Raw genomic sequence first — 25,570 nt, 5'->3', positions numbered from 1 at the left:
TGGGTTTGAACCGCCAGCCTTCTGGTGAGCAGTCAAGTGCCTTAGGCACTATGCTACCAGAGCTCCTAACCTCTCCATTAGATGCCATGAATGACCCTGCTGTGTGCAGTTGCCAGCAGGGTCCATGCTACACTTGAGAGGACTCCTCTCCACAGCCACATCTGTCACATTAGACAGTATGTACATGGCAGCAGTGTCACTAGGCACTTGTAACAAGAGGTAGTGTTACTGCTTCCGGTCTGAGTAAAAATGGCTCATCCAAGGATACACACAGGCAAAATCAGGGAAATCTTACACTGTGGCTGAAGCTAAGTAAATATTCTATCAAGAACCCTCCCCACTTTCACTGATCATTTAAATTACATTTCTGTTACTGATATGTTGGTTAAGTATAACATATGCCATGCTTGAGATGCAGCAGTGTGGCAATGGTTTAGAATGGGGGTTGGCAAAAGGGCTACGTATTTTCAGCTTGTGGAGCATAGTCTGTTTCAGCTACTCAGTTCTGCCATAGTAGCATGAAAGCAGCCACACACAGTATGTAAATGGTATAGTGGTGTTCCAGTAAAACTTTGTAAGAAAGAAAGAGCAGCAGATTTGGCCTGTAGGTTGTAATTCATCGATCCTTACTTGAGACTAGACCAAGTCAGACTATCTTGTTCCAATCTGCGCTTCACCAACCACTTAACCTCTAAGCCTGTTTCCTCATCTATAAAATGCCTACCTTGAGTGGCAAAAGAGTTTATAATACATAAAGTACTTAGAATAATGTCTAGCATGTCCGGCCCTTCAACTGTGGGGGCTACAAGGCAGGGCCCTGGTGAGTCACATTCCTGAACACGCTCATGCTATGCTTTCCAATGTGAATGGATAGGTACAGGGGTCTGGTCATTCAGACACAGGGTCCCGTAGAAATCAGGAATGTGTCCGAAAGTCAAAGTACGCATGGTTAGTTGCAGAGCAGACGTTAATGGCTCCAGGATCAGAATCGTTTATAATCCAGTGACCTGCATGGTTTTCTTGACATGGAGGCTTCTGGTTTTCAGCCACCTTGTAGATAAAGCCATATTCCATTTCCTCTTGGGAAGCAAATCCAAGCAGTCAGCTAGTGGTTTGTGGAGAAACAAATATTTGTGCATTTACTTTCAGTCTCCCTTCACCTTCATGCTGCAGCTTCCTATGTTGGATCATTTGATGGGAAGAAGCTTGTGAAAGCACAGGCTGAGAGCTGGCCTGACTCAGCCCTTTGCTGTCACAGTTATCCTGAAGGGCAGCTCCAGAGCATTTACTAAAGAACAAACCAAGAATAGAAGGCCAAGAATAGAAGGGTTTGCACAGGGAGATAGCTCAAGGGTCAGGAATGCATAGGAAAGGAGGACATGGAAGAGGTAGCTACAGGGAGGAAGTGCGAAGAGAGCTGTTACATTGTGGGCATTGCAGTCAATGTCATGAAATAAAAGGTTTATGAACTGCTGTATGGAAAATGAATTTGCTCTGTAAACTTTCACCCAGGAGCTCTGGTAGCGTAGTGCCTACGGCACTTGACTGCTAACCAGAAGGCTGGCAGTTCAAACCTACCAGCCACTCCTTGGAAGGACGGTTGGGCAATCTATTATCGTAGTGATACGGCCTTGGAAACCCAAGAAGTCATCGTTATGAGTCGAGTCTGACTCGACAGCAAATAACAACAACACTTTCACCCAAATCACAAAAATTAAAAAATAAATAAAACAGCCCATCACCTTTAAAACAGCCATGGGGGGAAAAAATGGCCACAGAAGCTCTGCACTGTGGTCTGCCATGGTGCTGTCCTCACAGCCCCTACTCAGCCCCCTTCATCGTGACACTGAGCCCCGCGTGTTACTTCAAAAGGAGATTTTTCTAAGAATTTTAAAAATCTGTATGAGAACTTATTTTGGAACAGTGCCATCTTTGCAAAATTATTTCACCACCTAATGCACTTTTCAGAGTCCCTGTGTGGTGCAAACAATTAATGTGCTCAGCTGCTTACCAAAAGGCTGAAGGTTCGTGTGTACCCAGAGGTTCCTCAGAAGATTCCAAAAAGATCAGAATCATTGAAAACACTGTGAAGTCAGTCAACTCCTTGGCACCTGGTTTTGATGCCCTTTTCAAGGTGTTCACAGGTCTATTGGAAGGCCCTCAATAAATGTTCAAAATGCTATACTTACCCAGAAGATCAAGTTTAGCATCCAGACAGGCACTTTTCAGTGTTCAACTGCAGATGACTGCAAGGGCATCTCACTAGTCCACCACCAGATGTACATCTTCCCATGATCCCCAGCACCCCACTGTGAAGCTCCTTCAGCAGCTACTGCTTTGCCACGTGTGCTGCTCAAGTGCTGGAAGCCCAGCATGATGGGAGTGTGGGGCATTGCCATTATCCCAGGTTCTCCTGCCACCTCTCCTCACATCCTCTCTAAGATGAAGGTGGCTGAGCTTTCTGTGATAGGACCCCTTGGGCTCTAACCACCATCTGATCAGAGAGCCTTTATTCTGTGAGGGAAAGAATTGATGCTACCAAACGTTAGAACGTGTGTGGGTCAACATTCTCTAAGATTCTTAAAGGACCCAAAAAATGGTACAACACTTTTGAAGGTGGTTCTCTTTTTTTAATTGAAACAAATCAGACAGTTACAAGAATTGTACGAAAATTATCGGTGCCTTCTCTGATTACCCTTTGAGTATAACAGCGTGACATCTTTCACAGCAAAGGCCCGTGGTTCCTGGGGGAAAAGGCCCCCACCATGTTCCAGCACCGAAGACAGAGCTGTGTCAGCTCACCTGCTGCTCCTGACCCCTTTCCATGTGGGCAGAAGTTTGCTGGTCACATTCAGTTGTCAAGAAATGTATAATAATCAGCTTGCTACAGGTTGAGCTTCCCTTAGTCATTTTTGGCACTGGTCAGGGCAGCACTTTCTCCCAGCTTCAGATCACAAGCTAGGGAGGAAAAGCAGAGAAAACAAATCTCATTCTAGAAACATACACACATACAACCTGACTACACAGTCAGAACGCCCAAGAAGGCTTCTGTGTGTGGTGGTTCACCATTTTTGTTGTTTGGGCGAGATAGAGAGGAGCACACACTCATCCTCTGGTGAACATTCACATTAGAAAACCCCTGCTACAAAAAGGAAAATAAAATTGCCTTTTTATCTCTGTCTAGTGTAGCTTTATCTCTGTCAAGTTTAGCATCCAGTTGCTGGATTACAAACGAGTTCTGTTCCCAAGTCTCTCTCTAAGTCAAATTAGTACCCAAGTCAGAACAGTTAGGCAAATGTCTGTCTGAGTATACAGTATATAGTGTACCTTTCTATGCATAAAAAACATTAAACACACACTTCCAGATACACTAAAACATGTTTAACACAGTAATACAGTAGTAATGATAACAAAAAAGCATTGATGTGTATGACAAAGTAGTGCCAGTTTGTTATTATGAACCATTGTATTTATATTAAATTTTTAATATAATAGGCTTTAGGTGGTAGGGAGGTACTATACGTAAGTTAGACTGTCCACAAACTAGGAAAGGCCCTGTATTTAGACAGAGAAGTTGGAGTTTCATTCTCTTTCTTGTGCTTCTGCTGTACCCACAGAGTAATGAAAACTGTAAGAACTGGTTATGGGGCATCCCAGCAGCCTCCCCTCCCCCCCTCACTGGGCTAAGGAGTTTCAAGGCACATCAACACCAGTATCCTCCTACTACTGTTTAGCCTGCGTGATGAACAGGACATGCCACAAGAGCCAGCCCGGGCAGTGACCGGGGGCCAGGTGGGGGCCTAGGGGCTACTGCTGTACAGCCTGCCTCTTGCAGTAGTTGCTGTAGGCCTCTTCAAACATAGCTTTACAGGGGAACCGGGCCTTCAGCTTGGAGCAGATGAGGAAAGAGCCCCCCATCTTCCTGTGCAGGGAGTAGGTCTCCTCAGGTGGGGGGACAAGGCGGTGCCTCAGCATGATGGGAATCAGGTTGTGGATCTTCTCAGTGGTGCTCTGGGTGCCAAAATCAAATGGCTCTTCTGAGGCAAAGGCCTCTCCCAGGATGAGGATGGCATCCAAGTGGGCATCTTCCATGGCCTGGCAGGGGCAAATGGTAACAAGATGTAAGAGCTGTCTATACGGCTCTGGGCTCCCATATTCAGTGCCTGAATCCTAAATGCTCACTGAAAGCTCCATACTGAAGTTGAGAAGAATGTCAGGTAGGTAAGAATTTTGTTCTTGGGGCTTGTTGCTGTTGTTTTTATTTTATTTATTTATTTTCCCAGTCTCCTCCCCTCCCTACCCTGCAACCCTCCCCCTGTGTTCCTCATATTTATGCACTCCTGTTTGTCCTGCATTTCCTCAATTTGAATGTTGGTCCTCTGGTGTCCCATGGTCTATTGCTCTACGGATGTATTACCATAGAGTATGTGGGTGCATCATCCTGGGTTGAGTGGTCTGCGTGTACATCTTGTTAACTACTGGGCAGAGAGCCAGCCCCTAGGGGTGCATTCTATTCCAGATGCAGAATGTATTCCAGGGCCATAGCGTTGGTGGTCTCACCAGATTTCATCTGACCAGTAATTCTGGTCATTATTGAGTTTTTGGATTTTGTTCCATGTCTTCCTTCCCACTCTATCCAGGATCTCCAGATTTGATCCTTTCCTGAGTGGTCGGCATTGGTAGCCAGGCACCATCCAGTTCTTCTGGTCTCAAGGGCATCATGTCCTAGGGGCTGATTGCTTCTAAATGCCCTTTTTCTTTTCTTGCATTCTTCACTTTAAATGTTGGAGACCATTAGCTGCCTCTTAGATGGCCCTTGAAAGCTTTTAAGACCCTAGTCGCTACTCACCAATGTAGGATGTGGAGCAACCTTTTATGTATTTTGTACCAATTGAGTCTGGTGTCCCCCAGTACTATGGTCCTGAGGCAGTAGATCTATTGGCTCTCTCTCCCATAGTGTCTGGGTGTCTGTGAGGGATTACTCTGTGTCTGTCTTCTATTGTTTCTGTAAGGACTGCAGGTATTTTGTATCCCTGGTGCCTGTGCAAGATTAGCCTTAGCTGTATCTATGCTTGGTCTAGAGTATTCTTCTGTTCACTGACCCCGTCTGATCATCTCAGGTGATTATGTGTTTATCTGTAGCCTGGTGTTTAGTGTTACTGGAAATGCAGTATTGTTGACACACTGGTTGGTATTAGCATCTGTCATCTATCTCTTAAGTGGAATGATGTCCTCCCACTTCCTAATGTTATCATGGTGGTCACAGATCCTTCCCATATATCCTTCCCCCTACCCATGTCAGCGTGTAGGCCACAACTAGCCTGAAATTAATCTGTCCCCTTCCCTTCCCATCCCGGTAACCTACTAAGTGAGTTCCCTTTCCCAAGCAAACCCTTCTCTGTCTTTTTACAGTGATGGGCTTATACATACTTGTCTTTCTGCAATTGACTTATTTCACTCATCAGCATAATGTTGTTGTTATTTTAAAAGACTGAATACGGGTTGTTGTTGTTATGTGCCATTGAGTCGGCCCTGACTCATAGCAACCCCTCCTTGGGTTTCTGAGGTGGTATCGCTACGGAAGTAGATTGCCCAACCTTCCTTCCGAGGAGTGGCTGGTGGGTTTGAACTGCCAGCCTTCTGGTTAGCAGTCAAGTGCCTTAGGCACTATGCTACCAGAGCTTCTTGAATAAGGGTAACGGGCATAAATTCAAATCCATGTTATTGTTTTTAGTTGCTACTGCAGTCCATTCCACTTGCTGGAGACCATAGGCACCAGGAAAACAACATTTATATGTGAACTGGCTTGACACGGGACAAAATGGAGTGCTAAAGCTTGAGGTAAAGTGCAGAGTATGAGCCCTGCCCAAAGGAGACTCAGAAGTTTTTACAAAACACTGTTTCAGCTAAACAGAACAGTCTGTGAGCCCAAGTTGGCTACTGGGCCAGCTATAGCCTTTGAGCTTGCCAGAACCACCCAGGACACACGGCCAACTGCTGGGTGCAGGGCTCAGTGCCAGGTGAAGACATGTGTCTGCCATAGAGAACTTAGAGCCTAACGGAGAAGTAGCAGTAGTAGTATGTAACAACACACCCGCAGAACACCAGGGAAAAGGGGCAAACCCACATGGACAAGTAATGGGGGTAAAGTGAGGACTCGACATTAAGTCAGGCTTCTACAAGACAGTGGACAAGGAAGTAGTGAGCTACTATTTATTTACTAAGGGCTTTGTAGGTAGGTATAATTAGCTCCATTTTACGGATGAGGTAAAACAAAACCCACTGCCATCGAGTTGATTCAGACTCGTAGTAACCCCCACTGGGTTTCCAAGGCTGTAAATCTTTCCAGAAGCAGACAGCCTCAGCTTTCTTCTGAGGAATAGTGGGTTTGAACCACTGACCTTTTTGGTTAGCAGCCCAAAAGTGCCTTAACCACTACACCACCAGAGCTCCTTACAGATGAGGTAAGCAAGGCGCAAAAAAACTAACTAACTTGCCTAAAATCCTACTCTTACTAGGTAGTAGATTTAACCTTTCCCCACTGTCAAGGAGAGGAAAGTGCTGCCTGTGGGTAACAGGAGCCACAAAACATCCCCCCTTATTTAAAGGGCTGCTGAGACATCTTCCAACTCTCCTCCTTCCCCAGTGAGGCTTCACTAAAGGGGATGATGGGGTTTTCCCATTCCATCAGCCCTCCTGGAAGCCCTGAACACTACCCTAAATAAAGCCAGACACACATCTAAATGGGCTGAGTAAGAGGGGAGCTGGGAGGGATCCAGCCTTGAGTCTACACCATCTAAGAACAAACCTAAAGCAGACGGCACACAGGCTGGGCAGGCCTTCACCTTCATGCTGTACCATGGAGGCCCAGGGCTTAAAAGCAGTCCCTCAAGTGCTGCTGTCACCTGTGACTGTATCCATTTATTTACATATTGAGGTTCTACTTAGGATTTTGGGAGCTCTGGTGCCTAAAGCATTTGACTGCTAACCAGAAGGCTGGCAGGTCAAACCCACCAGCCACTCCTCAGGAGGAAGACTAAGCAATCTACTTCCACAGTGATAATGCCTCAGAAACCAAGGAGGGGTCGCTATGAGTTGGATCAACTCCACGGCAGTGAGTTTATTTAGGATTCAAAGAAAAACAGTCTACTGCCCACCCCTCCCAACACGTTACAAAGCACTCTGCTACTGGCTCCCTGGTGGGCTCTACAACCTGGCTCTGCACCCTAGGTATTCCCTTACCCCAAGCAGCCACACCCCATATGCAGAGCCCATGGGAGCTCTGGGGCCACCACCACTAACCTTGACCTCATAGCCAGTGAGGAACTTCATCTCTATGGATTTCTTAAGCACAGCCTCCCGGTCCCTGTCAGCAGCGGCCCTGATGATCTAGAAGGAGGCAAAGGGAGGATGCTGAGGGGCAGCTACCAAGGCAGGACCTCGGGGCCAAGGGAACACCCATCACTCTCATCCCATCCCACCCTTGCCAATAACAAGCCTCCCACTTTCATCTTTCCTACATTCTCCCTTCAGGAAACCCAAGCCTGGAGACCCCCTCCCAGCCAGGCCTTGCCCACTGTCACCAGATCATGGGGACAGGCAGCCCTTGAGGGACCAACACAAATGGGCATAAAGGGCTGGATCTGGCCACTCTCCCTCCCTCAAGCCCCCAAACCCCTGTGCGGCCTCTGGAACTCCTCTGGGCCCAGGCCTGGACCCTCCCTGCCCCTACACAAACACTGTACCTGGATATAGAGATCAGTGAAGGACCTGTCATATTCCCGAGTTGCCCCAAAGTCCAGAAGGGCCACCTGGGGAAGGGGACATCAAGGGAAGGTTGGCCCTGTGGTACTGGGTCAGGGAATGGGACAGGGGAGGGTGGATGGACAGAGGACGAATGGTGTCCTCAGGGCCAAGCTGAGAGCCCTCGATTCCCGAGGTTCAGAAGGGCAGGCTGAGGGGCTCACATCCCTGCCCCTGGGGCACGCTCAGGCTGGGATGGGACTGGGCCGGGCTGGCGTGTGCACAGGCAGCCCACCCAAGAGCTCACCTTGTGCAGCTGAGGATCATAGAAGAAGTTGGACCAGTTGGGGTCTGTCTGCATAAAGTGGAACTCAAACAGCTCCCGCAGGCACAGAACCAGGATGTTATAGCAGATCTGGAGAGGGCAGGGCCTGCATCAAAGGCTGCCTGGTGCCCAGTGAGTCTGGGGCAGAGCCAGCCTAGACTGCAGCCTGCCCCTCATCTTCCACTCCCCCACCACCTCAACTTCTGCTCAGAACGTAACTCTTGATTCCGTGGGTACTGCATGGGTAGAAGAGGCAGCAACTGCCACCCTATCTTGCAGGGCCACCCTGTCACACAACCCAGTCACAGCAACACCAGAACAACAGGAGCTCCTGCCCCCGGCCCCCTGTCATACATCGTCTCCAGCCCAGACCCACCTCGTTGCGAATCTCCTGACTCAGCCCCTCAGCTTGGTCTAGTGGAAAGCCAGACACGAGCTCAGTGGTCAACACATGGGGGCTGCAGAGCTCGTCCACAATCTCAGGAACATAGAAGAAGGGGTGGTCTTTCAGCAGCTCTCTGGAGGGGATGGGAGGTCACAGCCATGGCAGCAGCCCCCCCTCACCCCAGGACAGCACATGTGCACACCAAACAACAAGGGGTCAAGCCCAACCTATGGGGGCCCTGCCATGCACTGGGCCCAAGCCCTGAAGAGCAGGAAGGACCTTCAGCCTCCCTGCCAGAGGACAGGATAGAGCACCCAAGAGAGCTACAGGCAGGGCACAGAGAGCTGTAAGCAATGGTGCCCACCCCCCAGGAGCTGCACCTGAACTTCCTGGCACAGGCAGCCTCTCTCTGGTAGTCACACTCAAGGGCCAGCTCTCGCCGCAGCACATCAATCAGGTGCTCAGGGAACAGGCCTGGGATGGGAGGAGGATGTCAGGGGGGGCTCAGTGCCCACAGGGCCCAGCCCTGGCCCCTACAGGGGTCCATCCCAGACGCTGGCCACCCTCTCCCAAGAGGCTGCTGCCTATGCCCTTGACCAACGGCACTGCCCAGACCTTCAGGAAGCATGTTGCTCATGTTCAGCACAGCCATGAGGTTGTTGACGTCACTGTTGATGCTTTGGGCCACACCAGGGTACTGCAGGGGAGGTAAGGGAGTGACTGACCCCAGGCAGACAGGCAAGGCCCTTCTTGGGGTCTCCTCCCTAAGTCTGTCAGCTTCCCAGCTGTGTCCCACCAACCCCACATCTTAAATCAGCAGCTAAGATCCAAGACCACTGTGACCCCAGGCCCCATCACCACCTTATTCTCCCTCACCTTCTGCACCCCACACCCCCCCCAAAAGAGAAGAAACAGGGTGGCTAATGCCAGCTCAAGGATGAAGGAAGAGGCAGAAGAAAAATATGGTCTGTCCTCCCTCTCTAGACTCTGCGACTTTGAAATGCAAGAGGACAGAGGCCAGGAGAAGCAGCCCAACTCAGGGCCCGAACCCCTTCAGCTCAGGCCCCCAATGCTAGGAATCACGTGTCCCCATCCTCACTCAACCCAAATCACATTTGCTGGAAGGCCATTCTATTTCCCATTCGTTCAGCAAATACTCCTTAAGCAACCACTGCCAACCAAGCACTAGGTTAGGAAGACAAGCTCAGCAGGGACTACCCTGACTGTGGGATGGAGCCCACGCATGTCCATGTGCACTCCCACCAGACCTACCTGGATCTTCATGGCCACCTCGCGGCCTCCCTTCATGCGTGCCAGGTGCACCTGCCCAATGGAGGCAGCTGCAAAGGGCCGCTCCTCGAAGTACTCCAGCTTGTCCCGCCAGTTGGGACCCAGGTCATGGTTGAGAGTTTTCTGAGGGAGAGGCCGGGGTACATGAGCCCAGCCACAGCACACAGGACATCCTGAGCAGCATCCCAGAGCCAACCCAGCTCCCACCGGGCTGCCTCAGTCCCCACCCATGAAAGGAACTGAACTCAGACCCCAGGAATAGGGGCTGCTGTTGTTATGTGCCCTCGAGTCAGACCCAACTCATAGCGACCCCTCCTTGGGTTTCCAAGGCAGTATCACTACGGAAGACCCAAATCCCACACCCCATGCACAGCAGGGCTCACCGTCATCTGTTTCAGGGGCATGAAGTCAGCACTCTGCCTCACACGCTCAAAGATCTTGGCCAGGTGGGGGTTAATGAAAGCGTCATCTGGAAAGCATGGGAAAACTCAGTGCAGAGAACAGACAACTAAGTCCTTAGAAGGAAAGAACACAGGCCAGTAACAGAGTAGACACAAGACCTCGACAATCACCCTCCACAAACACCATCTTCGGAAGCTCCAGCACCTGGTGGGGATGGGGTGGAGAGGTGCTGTTGCCCTTTTGCCAACATGGAAATAAGGTGCAGACACAGTGAGTGATGACCCCAAAGCCAACAACAGCACCACCTCAACTCCCTCCCAGCACCTGGGAGCATTTTTCCCACCCAACGAGCATGCTACTTATATGTGTGCAAAGGGCCCCAGAAGGGCCAACAGGCCTGCACTGACCCAGCACGGGTGCACACCAGGGACTGTAGCCGACAGGTAAGCTGGGGACAGACACACCAGCAGCCCAGCAAGCACATGTCACCCATGGTGTGAGGACAAACCAGGCCCTCCAGCAGCCCCTGGAGCCCCATTGTTAGGAAGCCCTTCAACTGGGCGTCCAGCAGGTGGGTCAGCAGTCAGCCTGGGCCACACAGCTCAGCTGGGGATCTGAACTCCCCTGGCAACCCAAGAAGGTTGATTATTATTTTTTTTTTAGGAATAACGGTATAGTTCTAAAGATTATTTTAAAATAAGTAAATAAACACATTTAGAAAATAAAGAAAAGTTTAGTGAAATACTGTAATCACCCACCATCAGATCCCTGTTGTTGTTATGTGCCGTCAAGTCGGACCCGACTCATAGCGACCCCTCCTTGAGTTGCCGAGGCAGTATCACGACGGAAGTAGATTGCCCCATCTTCCTTCCGAGGAGTGGCTGGTGGGTTTGAACTGCCAGCCTTCTGGTTAGTAGTCATGAACTAACTACTACTTTCCCTTTTCTGCTTTTTATGTGCAGTTTTTTTTCATATTTGGAGTCTCACTGTATGAAGACTGTTCTAGCAACACTTCCCAGGTTATTAAAATTTTTTCTAAAACATTTTAAAATAGCACCTTTACCAGCAGCATAACATTCCACACAGAATTCCTATCATCTATTTAACAGACCCTCAAAACCAAAACCAGTTGCTATGGTGTTGACTCCGACTCATGGTGACCCCACGTGTGTCAGAGGAGAACTGGGCTCCACAGGGTTCTCAATGGCCGAGTTTCCAGAAGCAGATCTCCAGGCCTTTCTCCTGAGGAACTTCTGGGTGGGGCTGAACCTCCAACCTCTCAGTTAGCAGGCAGACACAGTTAACCATCTGCACTACCTATGGACTCTCATCAGACACACCCCTCCTCAACTCAACCCCATCCCACGGCCAGCCAAACTCCGGAAGCTTGCAAGGAGCAGAGTGGTCCCTGGTGCCGGAGAGCAGCCTGTGTACCCCAGGCCCCACTTCTGTGGTTCAGGCCTCACAACCAAGTGCCCCGTCCCCACCCCGTGAGTGGCCAGGCGCCCCCACTCACCCTGGATGCTCAGCATCTGTCCCAACTTGAGTGCAGCCCCGCGCACCTTACACAGCGTGCTCACAATGCGCTCGGCGTTGGCCTCAGACAGGAAGGGGCTGGAGTCCAACACGGCCTTCTTCCCTGTGGGCAGGAGAGGTCACCATGGCCTTCCCTCTCTGGGCTCTCTGAGGCCTCTCCAAACCCAACCCGCCTCAACCCCAGTGGAGAAGGAGCAAGAGGCAGGGAGGCAGGAGGCAGGGGCTATGTCCTCCTGCCTGGCCCATCACCCCCACAGTGGCATCCAACAGACTCCTGTAGGTACAAATGGGGCTTCACCCACACCCACCCGCTCTCACATGCCCTCAGGGCCCAGCGCCACCCAACTGTGCAATGCCCAACGGACCGGGGCTTCAGTTATTTGAAGGGACCCACAGATATGCATCTCTGGGCTCAGAGGCTCATGTCTAACCCTGGTCCACCACTGCCGGCTGTGGGCCCTCGGGCACACTCTACACTGTCTTTGTGCCTCAGTGTCCTGTCTGCAGAAGGGGGGTGAAAGTAGAGCATCACCAAGCCTGACACAGAGGGGACTCTCTAAACATCTACTTTCTCCTGGGCACAAGAGCAAATGTGCAGTATAACTCCACAACCCATACTAACCTCTCCCAGTGCTGGACAAGACTGGGCTGCCCTTGGGGACCCACTCTTGCACCCCTCTCCCACCCACACACACACAGGGCTCCCCCTCCTATTGATACCCCAGGACCTGGGGTAGGAGAGGGAAGGGGAAGGCCAGTGGGGAGTGGGGCAGGCCCTAGCAGGGAGGGGCCAAGAAGGATCCAATCAGTAGCACCCCAGGCAAGGAGAACTGCCAAGTCAGCTCATACCCCCGCCATGAGTGTGCAAAGGTCACCCGCACCCTTGGGGTTACTGCACATTTGCCACATAGGGTCAGCGGCTATAATCAGAGTCCTATCCGCAAAGGAGAGGTCTCAAGAATATACACCCCCCTCCACCTCTGCTCAGAGGCCCCTGCCGGGCTCAGCCCTCATTCTGGGCACCACACCTACACGGGCTGCAGGGCAAGACAGCAGGTACCCAGGGCCAACAAAGAAAGGAGAGTGTAGAGTGTGGAGGGAGGGTGGTGGACCAAGAAGGCTATTTTTCAAGCCCAGTGACGCCCATCCAAGAGAACTCCTCCCCTTCCCCTTCCAAGTGCTAGGCCTCCTCTCGGGTCCTCTTCCCCTTGTCTCCCAACTCCACACAGGGAGTCCCGTCCCCACACGAGCACACCCCTCGGCAAGGTCCTAAGTGCTGGGGACAATGAAGACTCATCCCCAGTGGGGGAGTGTAACCAGTGTTCTGGGAAAGCAGGTCCGGGATGTGCATCTAGCAGGCCTCTGCACCAGGGTGTCACTGGGACACAGGGATTGAAGGCCCTGGGAGGGTCAGTCTGCAAAAGAGAACACGCAGCTCTGGCCAACACATGAAAGCAGATATGTGGAAAGGGGTCAGGTTCCTTCTAAGGATCCCAGAGGGCAGAATGGGTCAAGAAAACTGGAGCCTCGCCTGGTGGCTGCCTCGAGCTACTGACCCTGGCCTGGGCCCCGGGGATTGCTCTCAGAGCTAATGGGACCTGAGCCCCTTGACCCCTGACCTCCTCACCACAGGGGCCCAGTTACCACTGTCCCTGATAAAAGATACCAACTGTGACCCTAGAGCTGGCTGACCTCTTCCCTGCTTGGACAGGTGGAATGACAGGAAGCTGGGGAGGGGCAGGTAGCGATGACACCGTGTCTGTGCCAGGCTTGCCTCCCATTCCAAAGAAACCTTGGCTTCATTTCCAAAAGCATCTCAGCATCCATGCTAAAAATACGCCCGCTAAATCCTCCTTGCCCTCCAGCCTCTTCCAAGGACATGCTTGACACTTCATCCTCCCACGGCTTAGGGTCAGGGGGGGGGTGCGCTAGTACCCTCCTTGTCAGGAGGGTCCCCACAGAAGGTCTCATGGAAGAGGAGGAGGGGCCACCCAGGGAGCTGACTGCAGGCAGGACAGAGTCCTGCTCATGGGGGAAACCCCCCCCCCAGGGCAATGGTGGTGGGGGAGCAAGTATGAGATACCAGAATGAGCCCTCTAGAATGGGCCGAGGACAGGTGGCCCCAGTCCACAGCCCTGCTAAAGAGAAACTCCTGAGCAGTGTTCACACACCCATGCCCACTCTCATGCCCAGAGAGGTCTGGAGGAGGGAGCCCACACTAGGACCCACACTGGGCCCCTCATAGGTAGGAATGGGGGCAGGGGTAAAACCTCTGCTGCTTCCCACTTGTCATCATAGCATCATGAACACCCCAGGTCCCTGTGGAGCCATCTGCAGGACAGAGTGCTGGCTGACATCGGGCCACCTGCACCAACTATAACCATGGCACTCAGATTCACTCTGTGAAGCAGGAGCAGAGGACAATCACCCCCACTGCAGGGACAGAGTCTAAGGCCCAGAAAGGGCCTGGGCCTCCCTCATCAAGGAATGGGTACACAGTGGGGACCCGTGGGGTCTGTCCCCAGCAGCACACCTCCCTTCTTCCAGCCACCTGTTTGCATGCAGGCTGCCACTTCCCTCACCACAGCCAAATGGGTGCACAGGCACCAGCCCAACCGGACGAGAGAGGCCCCAAGAGAGTTTTCCCCAAGAAGCAGGGCCAGGACAGGAGGTGAGTGCAGGGGCCAAGCATCAGCCTGAAGCTGAGGAATACAGCTGTGCCAAACAGACAGGGCTAGGTGAACACACAGGCCAGAAGTGGGGGGAGACCTTTAAGACTTCACACACTCTGTTTTTGTTGTTGTTGTGTGCCGTCAAGTCGGGCCTGATTCATAGCGAACCCTCCTTGGGTTGCCGAGGCAGTATCTCTACAGAAGTACATTGCTCAATCTTCCTTCCGAGGAGTGGCTGGTGGGTTTGAACCACCAACCTTCTGGTTAGCAGGCAAGCACCTTAGGCACTATGCCACCAGAGCTCCTTCACATACTCTACACACAAAAAAAAAAAACACAGTTGCCAATAACTCAACTCCAACTCATGGTGATCCTATGTGTGTCAGAGTAGAACCATAAAACAAAAACACCATAAACTCCAACCCCCCTTGGGTTTCCAATGCAGTATCACTCACAAGTAGATTGCCCAACCTTCCTTCCAAGGAGTGCCAGGTGGGTTTGAACAGCCAGCCTTCTGGTTAGCAGTCAAATGCCTTAGGCGTTACACTACCAGAGCTCCCAGAGCAGAACCATGCTCCAGTTTTCAGTGACTAATTTGGAAGATCACCAGGCCCTTCTTCCCAGGTGCCCCTGAGTAGACAAAAACCTCCAACCTTTCAGTTAGCAGCCAAGTCCTTAATCACAGGACCCAGGTAAACCTTGCCTGTCCTGTGAACAGTGCCGCACTCCAGGAGCACCTTTACACAGGACAGCAGGAATGGTGGTCTGGAGTCGACACCAAGGTGGCCCCTTGTGCCAATACTCCCTGAACACATGATGCCTAAGGGCCCGGCTCACCTGTGGTATCCTCAGAACGAAGGCTCTTCTTGGCAACTTCAGCCAGTGCCCCGAAGCCCAAACCCACGGCCAGACCTGCAGGAAGGATGGTGTGGGAAGTCAGCACTGGTCAGAGGGCTACTGGACCCCACCACAGACACCCACTTCCGCCCAACAAGGAGCCCTCACGGACACTCCAAGCATTTTGAAAGGAAAGGAAAAGGTGAGAAGATACATATTGTTGTTTTAAGAGAACATATGGCTCAACTCCAGTACTTACTGTGAAAACTCTTCATCCCTCCCCACCATCATCTTTGCTAATCTTTCACAAGCCACAGAAATACATCCCCAGAGAATACACAGCTGGAAACTCATCAGGAGGGACTTAGTACTAATGGAAAAATGGACCAGGGATGGTCTGCAGGCCAAGGACATCCTGACACTCATCGCACAGGGATCCAACCTTGGAACAGGCCACCCACTTTTCAAAGTCTGCACAAGGAGCCTCTAAGGCTCTAGAACTCCAGTTTAATTCACTGTCACTGGAAGGACTAGCAATGCCATGACAGGTGGTGGGGAGCTGGTAGGAGACAGAACATTTTGCAAGAGCAAAAGATCAAGTATCCCCAGTTCAAACCCATGAAGACTCCCCAGTCTCTGGCTGCAGGCCTCACATGGGAGTAACAGACACCACCCCCTCAATCCACAGCCCTCCCAGGACCCTGCAGGTATTGATGGTGGACTGAGAACAGTGCCCTTTGCAATCTTCTGACCAAAGTACATTAATACCTCATCTGTTCAGAAGTCTGTCATTTGATGATCTCAACTATCCAGAAGAGGGTTAAGACAGAGAAGAGACCAAGGGAACGCCAGAGCCACAGAGGCCACCAAGGCCAAGCAGGAAAGCCCAAGGGCCTCCCCCAGGTTTATTTCCTCATATTTCACACACAGTGCTCGCCACTTCTAGGTAGGCACCTCATTAGCAGAAATAAGTGAAGAACTGGGTGGATGGGCATTGTCATGGGTTGAACTGTACCCCCAAAAACTGTATCAACCTGGCTGGGCCATGATTCTTATTAGCCTGGCAGTTATGATATAATCATCCTTATGATGTGATCTAATGTGATCAGCCAATCAGCTGTAAGGGGATTAGAGTGGGATGCAACACCCTTACTCAGGCCACAGCCCTGATCCACCGTGAGGGGAGTTTCTCTGGCATGTGGCGTGCATCACCTTTTATCTAACGAGAGAAAAAGAGCAGCAGTGAGAGGGCAATGTCAATACCACCAAGAAAGAAGAGCTCAGGAGTGCAGCCTTTGGACCTGGGGTCTCCATGAGAATCTCCTTGGCCCAGGGAAAGAGGGATGCCAAGACACATGGAGGTGACAGAGATCTCCAAGGACCACTGGACCCAAAGATGTTGAAAGGAGACACGGACCTTCCCCCTAGAGCCAACAGAGAGAAAGCCTTTCCCCAGAGCTGGTGCACTGAATCTGGACTTCTAGCTTTCTAAACTGTAAGAGAATACATTTGTTTGTGGTATTTCTACTATAGCAGCAGTAGAGAACCAAAACGGGTGTACAGGCTGTAGCCACCAGGGGTAGCAATGACCCAGGAAAGGGACCAATAATGCCCTAGGATAAGCCTCAGAGAGCACAGCCCCCAGAGTGCCATGACGTGGATGGAGCCAATGCCCCACAAGCATGGGCAGCACCAAAGCAGGAGGAGGATGGCCCACACCAGCACCATGTTTAATGGGCAAGGAAGCCTGCAGGGTAGGCTACGAGAGATTTTTACTTTCTTACTCGCAGCCTTCTGTATTTTCTAAATGATTATGCACTGATTATGTGATGTTTCATGGATCAGAAAAATGTTAATGAAAAATAAATTTTAAAAGAAAGTAAGTCACATTTTTAAGTTGTTTTTGCAATACACTTTACCCCCCACTGGGGAACTGTGCAATCCGGTTTCACTGGCTATAATAGCAGTTCCCACCTCATAGTCAGCTGTGGGGATTAAACAATTTAATAAAAGTAAAGTGCTCACAACAGGGCTGGACACATGGTAATGTGATAAAAGCATCTGCTCATGTCATTACTCCTACTCAAAATGGTTGGAGCAACACTGTCCAAAAGAAATACAATGTGAACCACACATGTGCTTTAAAATTTCCTAGCAGCCAAATTAAAAAGGGGAAAATCAGATAATAATTTAACCCAATTTATCTAAAATATTATCATTTCAATGTGTAATCAACATAAAACTTATGAGAGATACTTCACATTCTTATTCTCCCCACTCCATTGCTATTGAGTCAATTCTGGTTCTAGCAACCCTATAGGACAGAGTAGAACTGCCCCAGAGGGTGTCTCAGGTATGGGCTTTGCAGAAGCAGACTGCCATATCTCTCCCATGGAGCAGCTGGTGGGTTCAAACCACTGACCTTTTGGTTCACAGCCAAGCATTTAACCACTGTGCCACCAGAGAGTGGATTTTACACTTCCATCACATCTCAATTTGGATGAGCCACATTTCAAATGTCCAGTCCTCCCATGTGGCAAGTGATTACAGTGTTGGATGACAGAGGGTTTGACTAACCCACTCTGGCAATCTTAGGAAGAAGTTGGAGTTATCTTGAAATGGCCCTGAGGGGGAGGGGGAAGCACACTCCCTGAGGACATCCAGGTGGACAGGGGTGGAGTTTGGGGGCCTGGTGCACTGGACATGGGACTGGGTGGGGTGGCTTTGTGTTCTCTCTGACCCAAACCACACCCCCTCCCAGCTCCCAGAGGGCAATGGGCACAGAGCTAGGAGCCAGAGTCCCTGATTAAACACCAACTCCCCTGATGCATGCCCACCTCCACTCTACCCAGCACACAATTCCCAACACTCTATTCTATTTAGCAGAACAGGTAACAGACATCACCCTTTAAACTGTAGTGACCTTCATCAATATTTCTCTGTATCTAGAGCTTTCTCTGCCCAGATCAAGTCCAAAGACGCAGACAGTACAAAGCTAACCCAGCCTGGCCCTTATGGGACAACACATAGCTGTGGGGGGGAGGGGGGTCACACAGAGCCCCTCCTCTACCCAGCCCATCAGCTCCTCCATTCAATTCCCGCTCCCTGCTGGTCCCCCTACACATATACCATACAGCTGTCCATCCTCTCAAATGCTCTGTCCAACCCTTCTCTGGCCACTTCTAGGCTCCAGGCAGAGCCAAAGTTCTCCAACAGTAAGGACCTGTCATTAAATCACTGAAAAGACAGGAGCCAAGGAGACCTCAGGCTCCTTCTGTGGCCCTTTGTGCTCCCAAAGGGCCAGCCCAGTGCCAGCCCTGAGGCACCACCAACTCACAGAAGACAGGCCCAGCAGGCCCAATAGCCCGGGGCATGTAGACCCAACCCAGCCTGGCAACCTGACCTCACCTCAGGCACACCTGCTCAGAGAAAGAGAATAAAATGCCTGCCTTCCAATCCACTCCACCTGCCTCCAAGAACCCTGATGAGAGGGAAGGGCAGGGGCAGCTGGTTCTTTTACCTAGAATGGAGGGTGCCTGGATGGCAACTTCTAGAAGATGAGCAACCTTGGCCTTGGATCCCCAGTCTCCTGAGAACTCCCACGGTGCAGACAGTCCACAGTTGTCACCGCTCACCAGACCTTTCCGCCCACCCCAACCCCTCCTCGCTCCCTAGGACAGAGCAAGCCTCTCCTGCCAGTCAGCCTGCTTCTGACAGGCCTCCCATCTAGCCCAGCCAACAATGCCTGCAAGAAAGTCTTGGAAGAAAAGCCACCACAGAACCTGCTCTATGGCTCCCAAGGTTTCTTGTCAGGAACCTGGCTTCCCTCCTGGTCTGTAAGTGGGTGCCAACCCATGGCAATAAAGCACCTGACATTTCTCTCACAAACAAGAGACTGTGCGGTCAAGGAACTAGGGGGAGGCAGAAGGTCATGGGCCAGGCTTCCCAGGCTGAGAGCCTGCTGGGGTGACTGCAGAAGCCCAGGCCCTTAGCTGGGCCAGAGGTTCCTCTGAAGGTCATCAGGGCCAGACCAGGCCCTCCCTTCAGCAGCTACCTGGCTTCTACTCAGAGAAATACCAAGATTACAGAAAATAAAGAGTAAACACCTTCCAGCAAGCAGAGTCCTTAGTGAGGAGGCTAGGTAAAAAGTGCTTAAGGGCAGGAACAAACAAATGTTCACTGTGACTTTGGCTTTACCTGCCAGAAATCCTAGGCATATTTACAGAGCAAGGATCAAGGAAGTTCCTCTGCAGTAGCAAGGGGCAAAGAGACCTAAGAATAAAACCACCACCACCACCACCACGTCACTATATGTATCAGGTACTGCTCTAAGCCTTCACTGTGTATTAACACATCAAACAGCCCCTCCTATCTGATAAGGCAGGAAAGTCCACACAGAAAGGCAGTGGGACAAGGGTATTTTCTTTCCCTTCAAGGTGTTCTTGAATCCTTAGTAATTCAGTCCAGCTCTGGTAAGGCAGTGAGTGGATAAGGCATCTGTTTGCTAACCAGAAGGTAAATGGCTATTCAAACCCACGAGCTGCTCTGTGGGAGGAAGATGAGGCAATCTACTTCCATAAAGCTTTACAGCCTTGAAAACCCAATGTTGTTGTTGTTGTTATGTGCCGTCGAGTCGGCCCCGACTCATAGCGACCCCTCCTTGGGTTTCTGAGGCAGTATCACTACGGAAGTAGGATTGCCCAACCTTCCTTCCGAGGAGTGGCTGGTGGGTTTGAACCGCCAGCCGTCTGGTTAGCAGGCAAGTGTCTTAGCCACTACGCTACCAGAGCTCCCCCCAATGAGGGGGTCACTATTAGTTGGAATCGACTGGATGGCAGTGGATTTGAGTTCTCTCTCTCACTACCTGGCATCCCTTACCTGCCCTACCAGAGAAGAGCAGGACCTGGTGAAAGTGCCATGCCCCACAGCACAGGAGGAAGGGGAGTGGGAAGGCGTGATAGAGGAACTTCCTCGTGAAGTGTTCTCCCAGGTTTTCAAAACTGGGGCTCAATTCCCAGAACTGGGATTGAGGGGGCTGGGCCCAGTCTTCAACTTACATAACAGAGACCTCCATCTACTCACAAATAAACACCTTGTTACTTTTGGTGATGGGAAAAGCAATCCCAGACATGGGTGAAGTAAGCACAACTTAATGGAGCTCTGGTGGTGTAGTGCCTAAGGCATTTGACTGCTAACCAGAAGGTTGGCAGTTCAAACCCACCAGCCACTCCATGGAAGGAAGACTGGGCAATTTACTTCCATAAAGATTTACCACCTCAGAAACCCAAAGGGGGTCACTATGCGTCAGAATTGACTTGATGGTATTAACTTTGGTTTTGTTTTTTAAGAACAACTTGACCAACGCATAAAAAGACACTTCAGAGTACATGTATTTTGAGTGCCTTGCGACTTGAGGGGCTCATCTTCCAGCACTGTATCAGATAATGTTTCACATCTCTTCATAAATTTTTCCAATAATACGACAGACAGTATTTCACTGCTATTCATAAGGTTTTCAATGTCTAATTCTTTCAGAAGTGGATGGCCTGTCCTTCCAAGTCTGTCTTAGTCTGGAAGTGCCACTGGAACTCATCCACCATGGGTGAATGTGCCGGTATTCAAAACACTGGTGGCATAGCCTCCAGCCTCACAGCAACACCCAAGGCACCACAGTATGACAAACTAACAGGTGAGGGGGATAGAGATGGAGAGATAAAGACAGAGATAGAGAAGTCGATCACTGTGCCCGGCAATGCCAGGAGACATGCTTTTCAATTGCACATGGAACATTCACCACAATACTTCCACTGGAGTCCGTGGCAAAACCCTTATTTTACTGGCAGGGGTGGGGGGGCACCCCAAGGTAGGGTCCAGAGCCACAAAGGAAGCAAAGCTGGAATTGTAACTCAGATATCACAATGCCCTTAAGCCCAATTCTGACCCCAAATCCAGTACCTGACCTATCTTCACACCATTCTTTGTTATTGTTGTTGTTGTTATGTGCCATCGAGTCAGCCTCGACTCATAGCAACCCCTCCTTGGGTTTCCGAGGCAGTATCACTACAGAAGTAGGTTTGCCCAACCTTCCTTCCAAGGAGTGGCTGGTGGGTTTGAACCGCCAGCCTTCTGGCTAGCAGTCAAGTACCTTAGGCACTATGCTAGCAGAGAGCTCCACCATTCTTTACAAAGCCTAAGATCCACAGATCACCATGCCCACAGCATCACTGCCAAAGCATCATACCATCTCAGAACCACACAGGGCTTAGGGCTCCAAGCTCCATCTCAGTATCAAAATGAACCACCCAAACTGAAAAGCCCCTGCTTTCCATCCCCATGTAGATGAACACCTACTGCTGACCTTCTCCGAACACCTGTCAGGGTTCCTGCAGCAGCCCCGCCTTCTCGAGGTGTAGAGCAATTCCTTTCCCAAGTGCAAAAACTTTCTAAAGCCTCTCAGTCTACACCTCAAGAACACCTCATCTCCATGACGGGAAGGAGAGCAAAGAGAAAGGCCAGAAGTGTTTTCTGGGAAAACAAAGCAAAGGGACCCACCAGTAAGCTATCTTTTACACTGTAATATAAAACATGCATAAACAGTATGTTTATATCTCTTGAAACAAAAATATTTTTGCAAAGTGTGCAGTTCTTTCTAAGGGCCTATGAGACTGATTCTGATCTTTTGTATTCAACTCCTTTTTATCTCTTTTTTCTTTTTTAAAGAGCTTTCAACAGTGATCTTGACTCCTAAATTCACTTCACACCCACTGAAAGGTCACAATCTACAGTTTGAAAAACTATGGACGAAGCAGAGGGCCCAGAACTCACCTCTGGGACCAGAACAGCACGTTCCTTCCTGACTTGGCTTCTCTCTGCTCTCACTCTAGCACCTCCAAGCCTGAAACATTAACTGCCAGCTTCTCAATTAACAACATGGGCAGCTCTGAATCATAGCTGCAGGCAAACCTCAAGCACACAGACACCCAAGGACGGCTCTAGGTATCAGCCAGCTGTCAACAGGGCTCAAGAAGCATCTGACAGTACAAAGCACCTACAAACACCAGGGCCTCTCCTCGCTCCAACCCGGGCTCCCTCTAGCTGGCCTTCTCTCCAATCTCAAGAGTGGAGGCTGCACCCCAGTTTTGCTGAAGTTGTCTTTTTACTCTACATACTTTGCTGTATTATATAACCCCTTTCACTGCAGTCTCTGTGTTCTTTAATTCACTACCCAAAAGGGTATTACATTACCTCTTTCACCAGGACTTTATGTGTGTTCCATCAAATCTTAATTCACCATCAAGACTTTCATCCTGACCACTTTTCCCAAACAGCTCCTCCACTACTCTCACCTCCAGCCCCACAGAGATTCCCACAAGAGCATTACAACCATTCAAAAAAGGTCAATCACAGCAAGCCTTCCAAGAGAAAGTGCCGTGATGAACCCTAATCTGGAGTGAGAGGGAGAAGAGTCACAGGGGGAAAAAAGAAAAAAAAATAGACTGAAGACAAGCGTTGTTCCTGCCATCAAACTCAGAAGCTGCACTCAATATTTATAATAAGCATTATACATTTTTAATGTATTTACTGTGTATTAAATACATATTTTATGTATTTAAAACAAACATTACCCAAATAATAGTCAAAGTACAGGTAAAGTGCCCAGTCTTCTGGAGGATAAGGATCGAGAGCCTACATGGCAGTGATTTTCAAACTTATTTTGATAGCGGAATCCTAGCAAGTTATAATGTTCTAGGAGGAACTTCTTAAAATGCTAACCCGTTAAATAGAAACAAAGCAATAATGTTGTGCTAAACTACTTTATGCTAGATTCTAAGCAGTGACAGATGTCAAACCTTAAAGCTGAGAAAAGTCTATCCAATAACCTAATCTGCTCTACACACTGTAAAGACCATCACTCAAATGTTACAGCCCATACACATTCGCCCACCTCCCAGAATCAGAAGTAGGATGGGGTTCCCAAAAGAGAAGAGGCAGAAGAGAACAGCATGTATGATGGACAGTGTACTGGAGGGGAGACTTATAAATCAGCCCAAGAAAAGCAAAAGACAAGTAGGCGCAAACACATGATGGCAGGTCTTCCTGACCCACTTAGCACATGAAGTAATCAGACAGCCCTTGCAAATATACAGCCCTTGCAAATAACCACTTGCCTGCGGACAGTATGTGAATCCAGCTGCTCGAGAACATACTGAGGACAGCTGAGCTTTAAAGACCAGGATTACTAGCCAGATAGAGACTGGTGAAACCCCTGAGGCTATGGTCCCTTGTCACGCTTCAGGCCTGGAACTAGACTCACTCCCTATCTCAGCCAAACAACAGACAGGCCTATGAGCTGAATGTTACATCAGGAAGATAGAAAAATCAACCATGGTACATCAGAAGGGCAGCCTTTGTGCGGTGAGAAAACTCAGGAAAGGAAGACACAGGGAAAGGATAGCCACAGGAGGAAGTAGGAAGGGAGATTGCACCTGGTGATTGTAGTCAGCGTCATGGAACAAAATGTCTGTGAATTGTTGAACAGAAAATGAATCTGCTCTATAAAATTTTACCCAAATCACAATAAAAAGTTAAAAAAAAGAAATGCACCTCCAGTAACTCCACCCTAAAGTGTATCACTGAAAAAAATCATATTTTCAATAGAAACATCTTGATCAGTAAATAAATAACAGATATGATAATATGCATAAAAGAAGATACACATAAAAAGAAAATACAGAGTCTGGGAAAAAAAATCTTCAGGAAGGACATGCTAAGAGTCTAATCCCTAAAATATACAGAAAATTTCAACAGCTCAATAACAAAAAGACAAACAGACTAATTTAAAATGAGGAAGGGACATGGCAGACACTTCACCAAACAGGACATTCAGGTAACCAACAAACACATGAAAAGATGGTCATAATCATTAACCACTCAAAAAACTCACTGCCGTCGAGTCAATCCCGACTCACAGCAACCCCTCCTTGGGTTTCTGAGGCAGTATCTCTACGGAAGTAGATTGCCCAATCATCCTTCCAAGGAGTGGCTGATGGGTTTGAACCACCAGCCTTCACTAGTCACTGTTGTTGTTGTTATGTGCTGTCAAGTTAGACCTGACTCATAGCGACCCCTCCTTGGGTTTCTGAGGCAGTATCACTACGGAAGTAGATTGCCCCATCTTCCTGCAAATAAAACTACAATAAGATATTTTCTCAGCACTGATAAAGCAACATTAATAAAAAGAAAAAAAAAAAAACTGGCTAGGATGTGGGGCGACTGGAATCCCTATTTACTGCTGGTGGGATTGTAAAATGGTGCAACCACTATGGAAACAGTATAGCTCTTCCTCAAAAGACTAGAACTGGAATGACCTTATGATCCAGCAATCCTACTTCTAAGTATTTATCCTCCAGATCTAATGGAACTGACACGAACAGACATAAGCACACCCATGTTCACTGCAGCACTATTTACAATAGCAAAAAGATGAAAACAACTTTAGGTGCTCATCGGTGAATGAATGGATAAACAAAATGTGGTACATACACATAATCTAATAGTATGCAGCCATAAAGAATGACGAGTTCTCATAATGGAAGGTGGATGAATCTAGAGAACATTATATTAATGAAATAAGTTAATTACAAAAGGACAAATACTGGTATGATCTCACTATTACAAAAAGACAAGTATAAGTAAACACACTGAAACCAAAGGCTCAGAGAAGAAACTAGTCTATAGGACCAACAGTGTACATGAACCATGACCTCATCTACCCTGAGACCAGAAAAACTAGATGGTAACCTAGCTAACACTAAAGACCATTCTGATCAGGAACACAGTAGATGGATCCTGATAGCGTGGAAGCAAAATGTGGAACAGATTGCTCTGAGATACTCCCTAAACCAAAACTTTTAGCTAAGAAACAGGATGGCTCATAAAATAAAAGCTGTCAGCCCCAATGGTCCTTTACAAATCATCTATATAAGACCAAATGGTCAACAATTAGTCTAAAGCAAAGATGAAAAGACAAGGGGAGGGAAACTATGTTACTGGAAACAAGCGACCCAAATGGAAATAATGAGAAAGTAACACACTGTGAAAAAGGTAACCAATAATGTTTCTGAGTATATTGTGTTCAGAATCACTGAACAATCTGTGTGAAAATTGTTAAATGGGGAACCTAATTTGCTGTGTACACTGTCAATGAAAACACAGTAAAGAATTTTTTTTAAAAGAAAGCAGATGTATGTTCACAGTAATGTAATCCACAACAGCCAAAAGGTGGAGACAATCTAAATACCCATCAGCAGATTAATGAATAATCAAAACATAATTTATAGAGTTCCGGCAAGATGGCGGATTAGGCAGAAGGATTGCACA

At 49.2% G+C, this 25,570-nt stretch overlaps 1 protein-coding gene across 1 annotated transcript in view; it reads right to left on the bottom strand.

Annotated features, from left to right (window-relative positions):
* Positions 1–3,807: 3,807 nt before the first annotated feature.
* COQ8A (coenzyme Q8A) overlaps positions 3,808–25,570 on the bottom strand; it is a 53,819-nt gene continuing 32,056 nt past the window's right edge. Inside the window, exons 4-14 of the mRNA XM_007936983.1 lie at positions 15,191–15,265; positions 11,662–11,784; positions 10,127–10,212; positions 9,726–9,866; positions 9,069–9,150; positions 8,834–8,927; positions 8,445–8,586; positions 8,051–8,158; positions 7,746–7,811; positions 7,303–7,389; positions 3,808–4,095 (exon numbers count right to left, since the gene is read on the bottom strand). Coding sequence (XP_007935174.1) covers positions 3,808–4,095; positions 7,303–7,389; positions 7,746–7,811; positions 8,051–8,158; positions 8,445–8,586; positions 8,834–8,927; positions 9,069–9,150; positions 9,726–9,866; positions 10,127–10,212; positions 11,662–11,784; positions 15,191–15,265 — 1,292 coding nt within the window. The remainder of the gene's footprint in view (positions 4,096–7,302; positions 7,390–7,745; positions 7,812–8,050; positions 8,159–8,444; positions 8,587–8,833; positions 8,928–9,068; positions 9,151–9,725; positions 9,867–10,126; positions 10,213–11,661; positions 11,785–15,190; positions 15,266–25,570) is intronic.

This window comes from Orycteropus afer, unplaced genomic scaffold (assembly GCF_000298275.1).
Source record: "Orycteropus afer afer isolate SDZICR_OR568_19922 unplaced genomic scaffold, OryAfe1.0 scaffold00039, whole genome shotgun sequence".
Classification (NCBI taxonomy): Eukaryota; Metazoa; Chordata; class Mammalia; order Tubulidentata; family Orycteropodidae; genus Orycteropus; species Orycteropus afer.
Note: the sequence above shows the minus strand (reverse complement) of the source record. Positions and strands in the feature narration are given on the sequence as shown.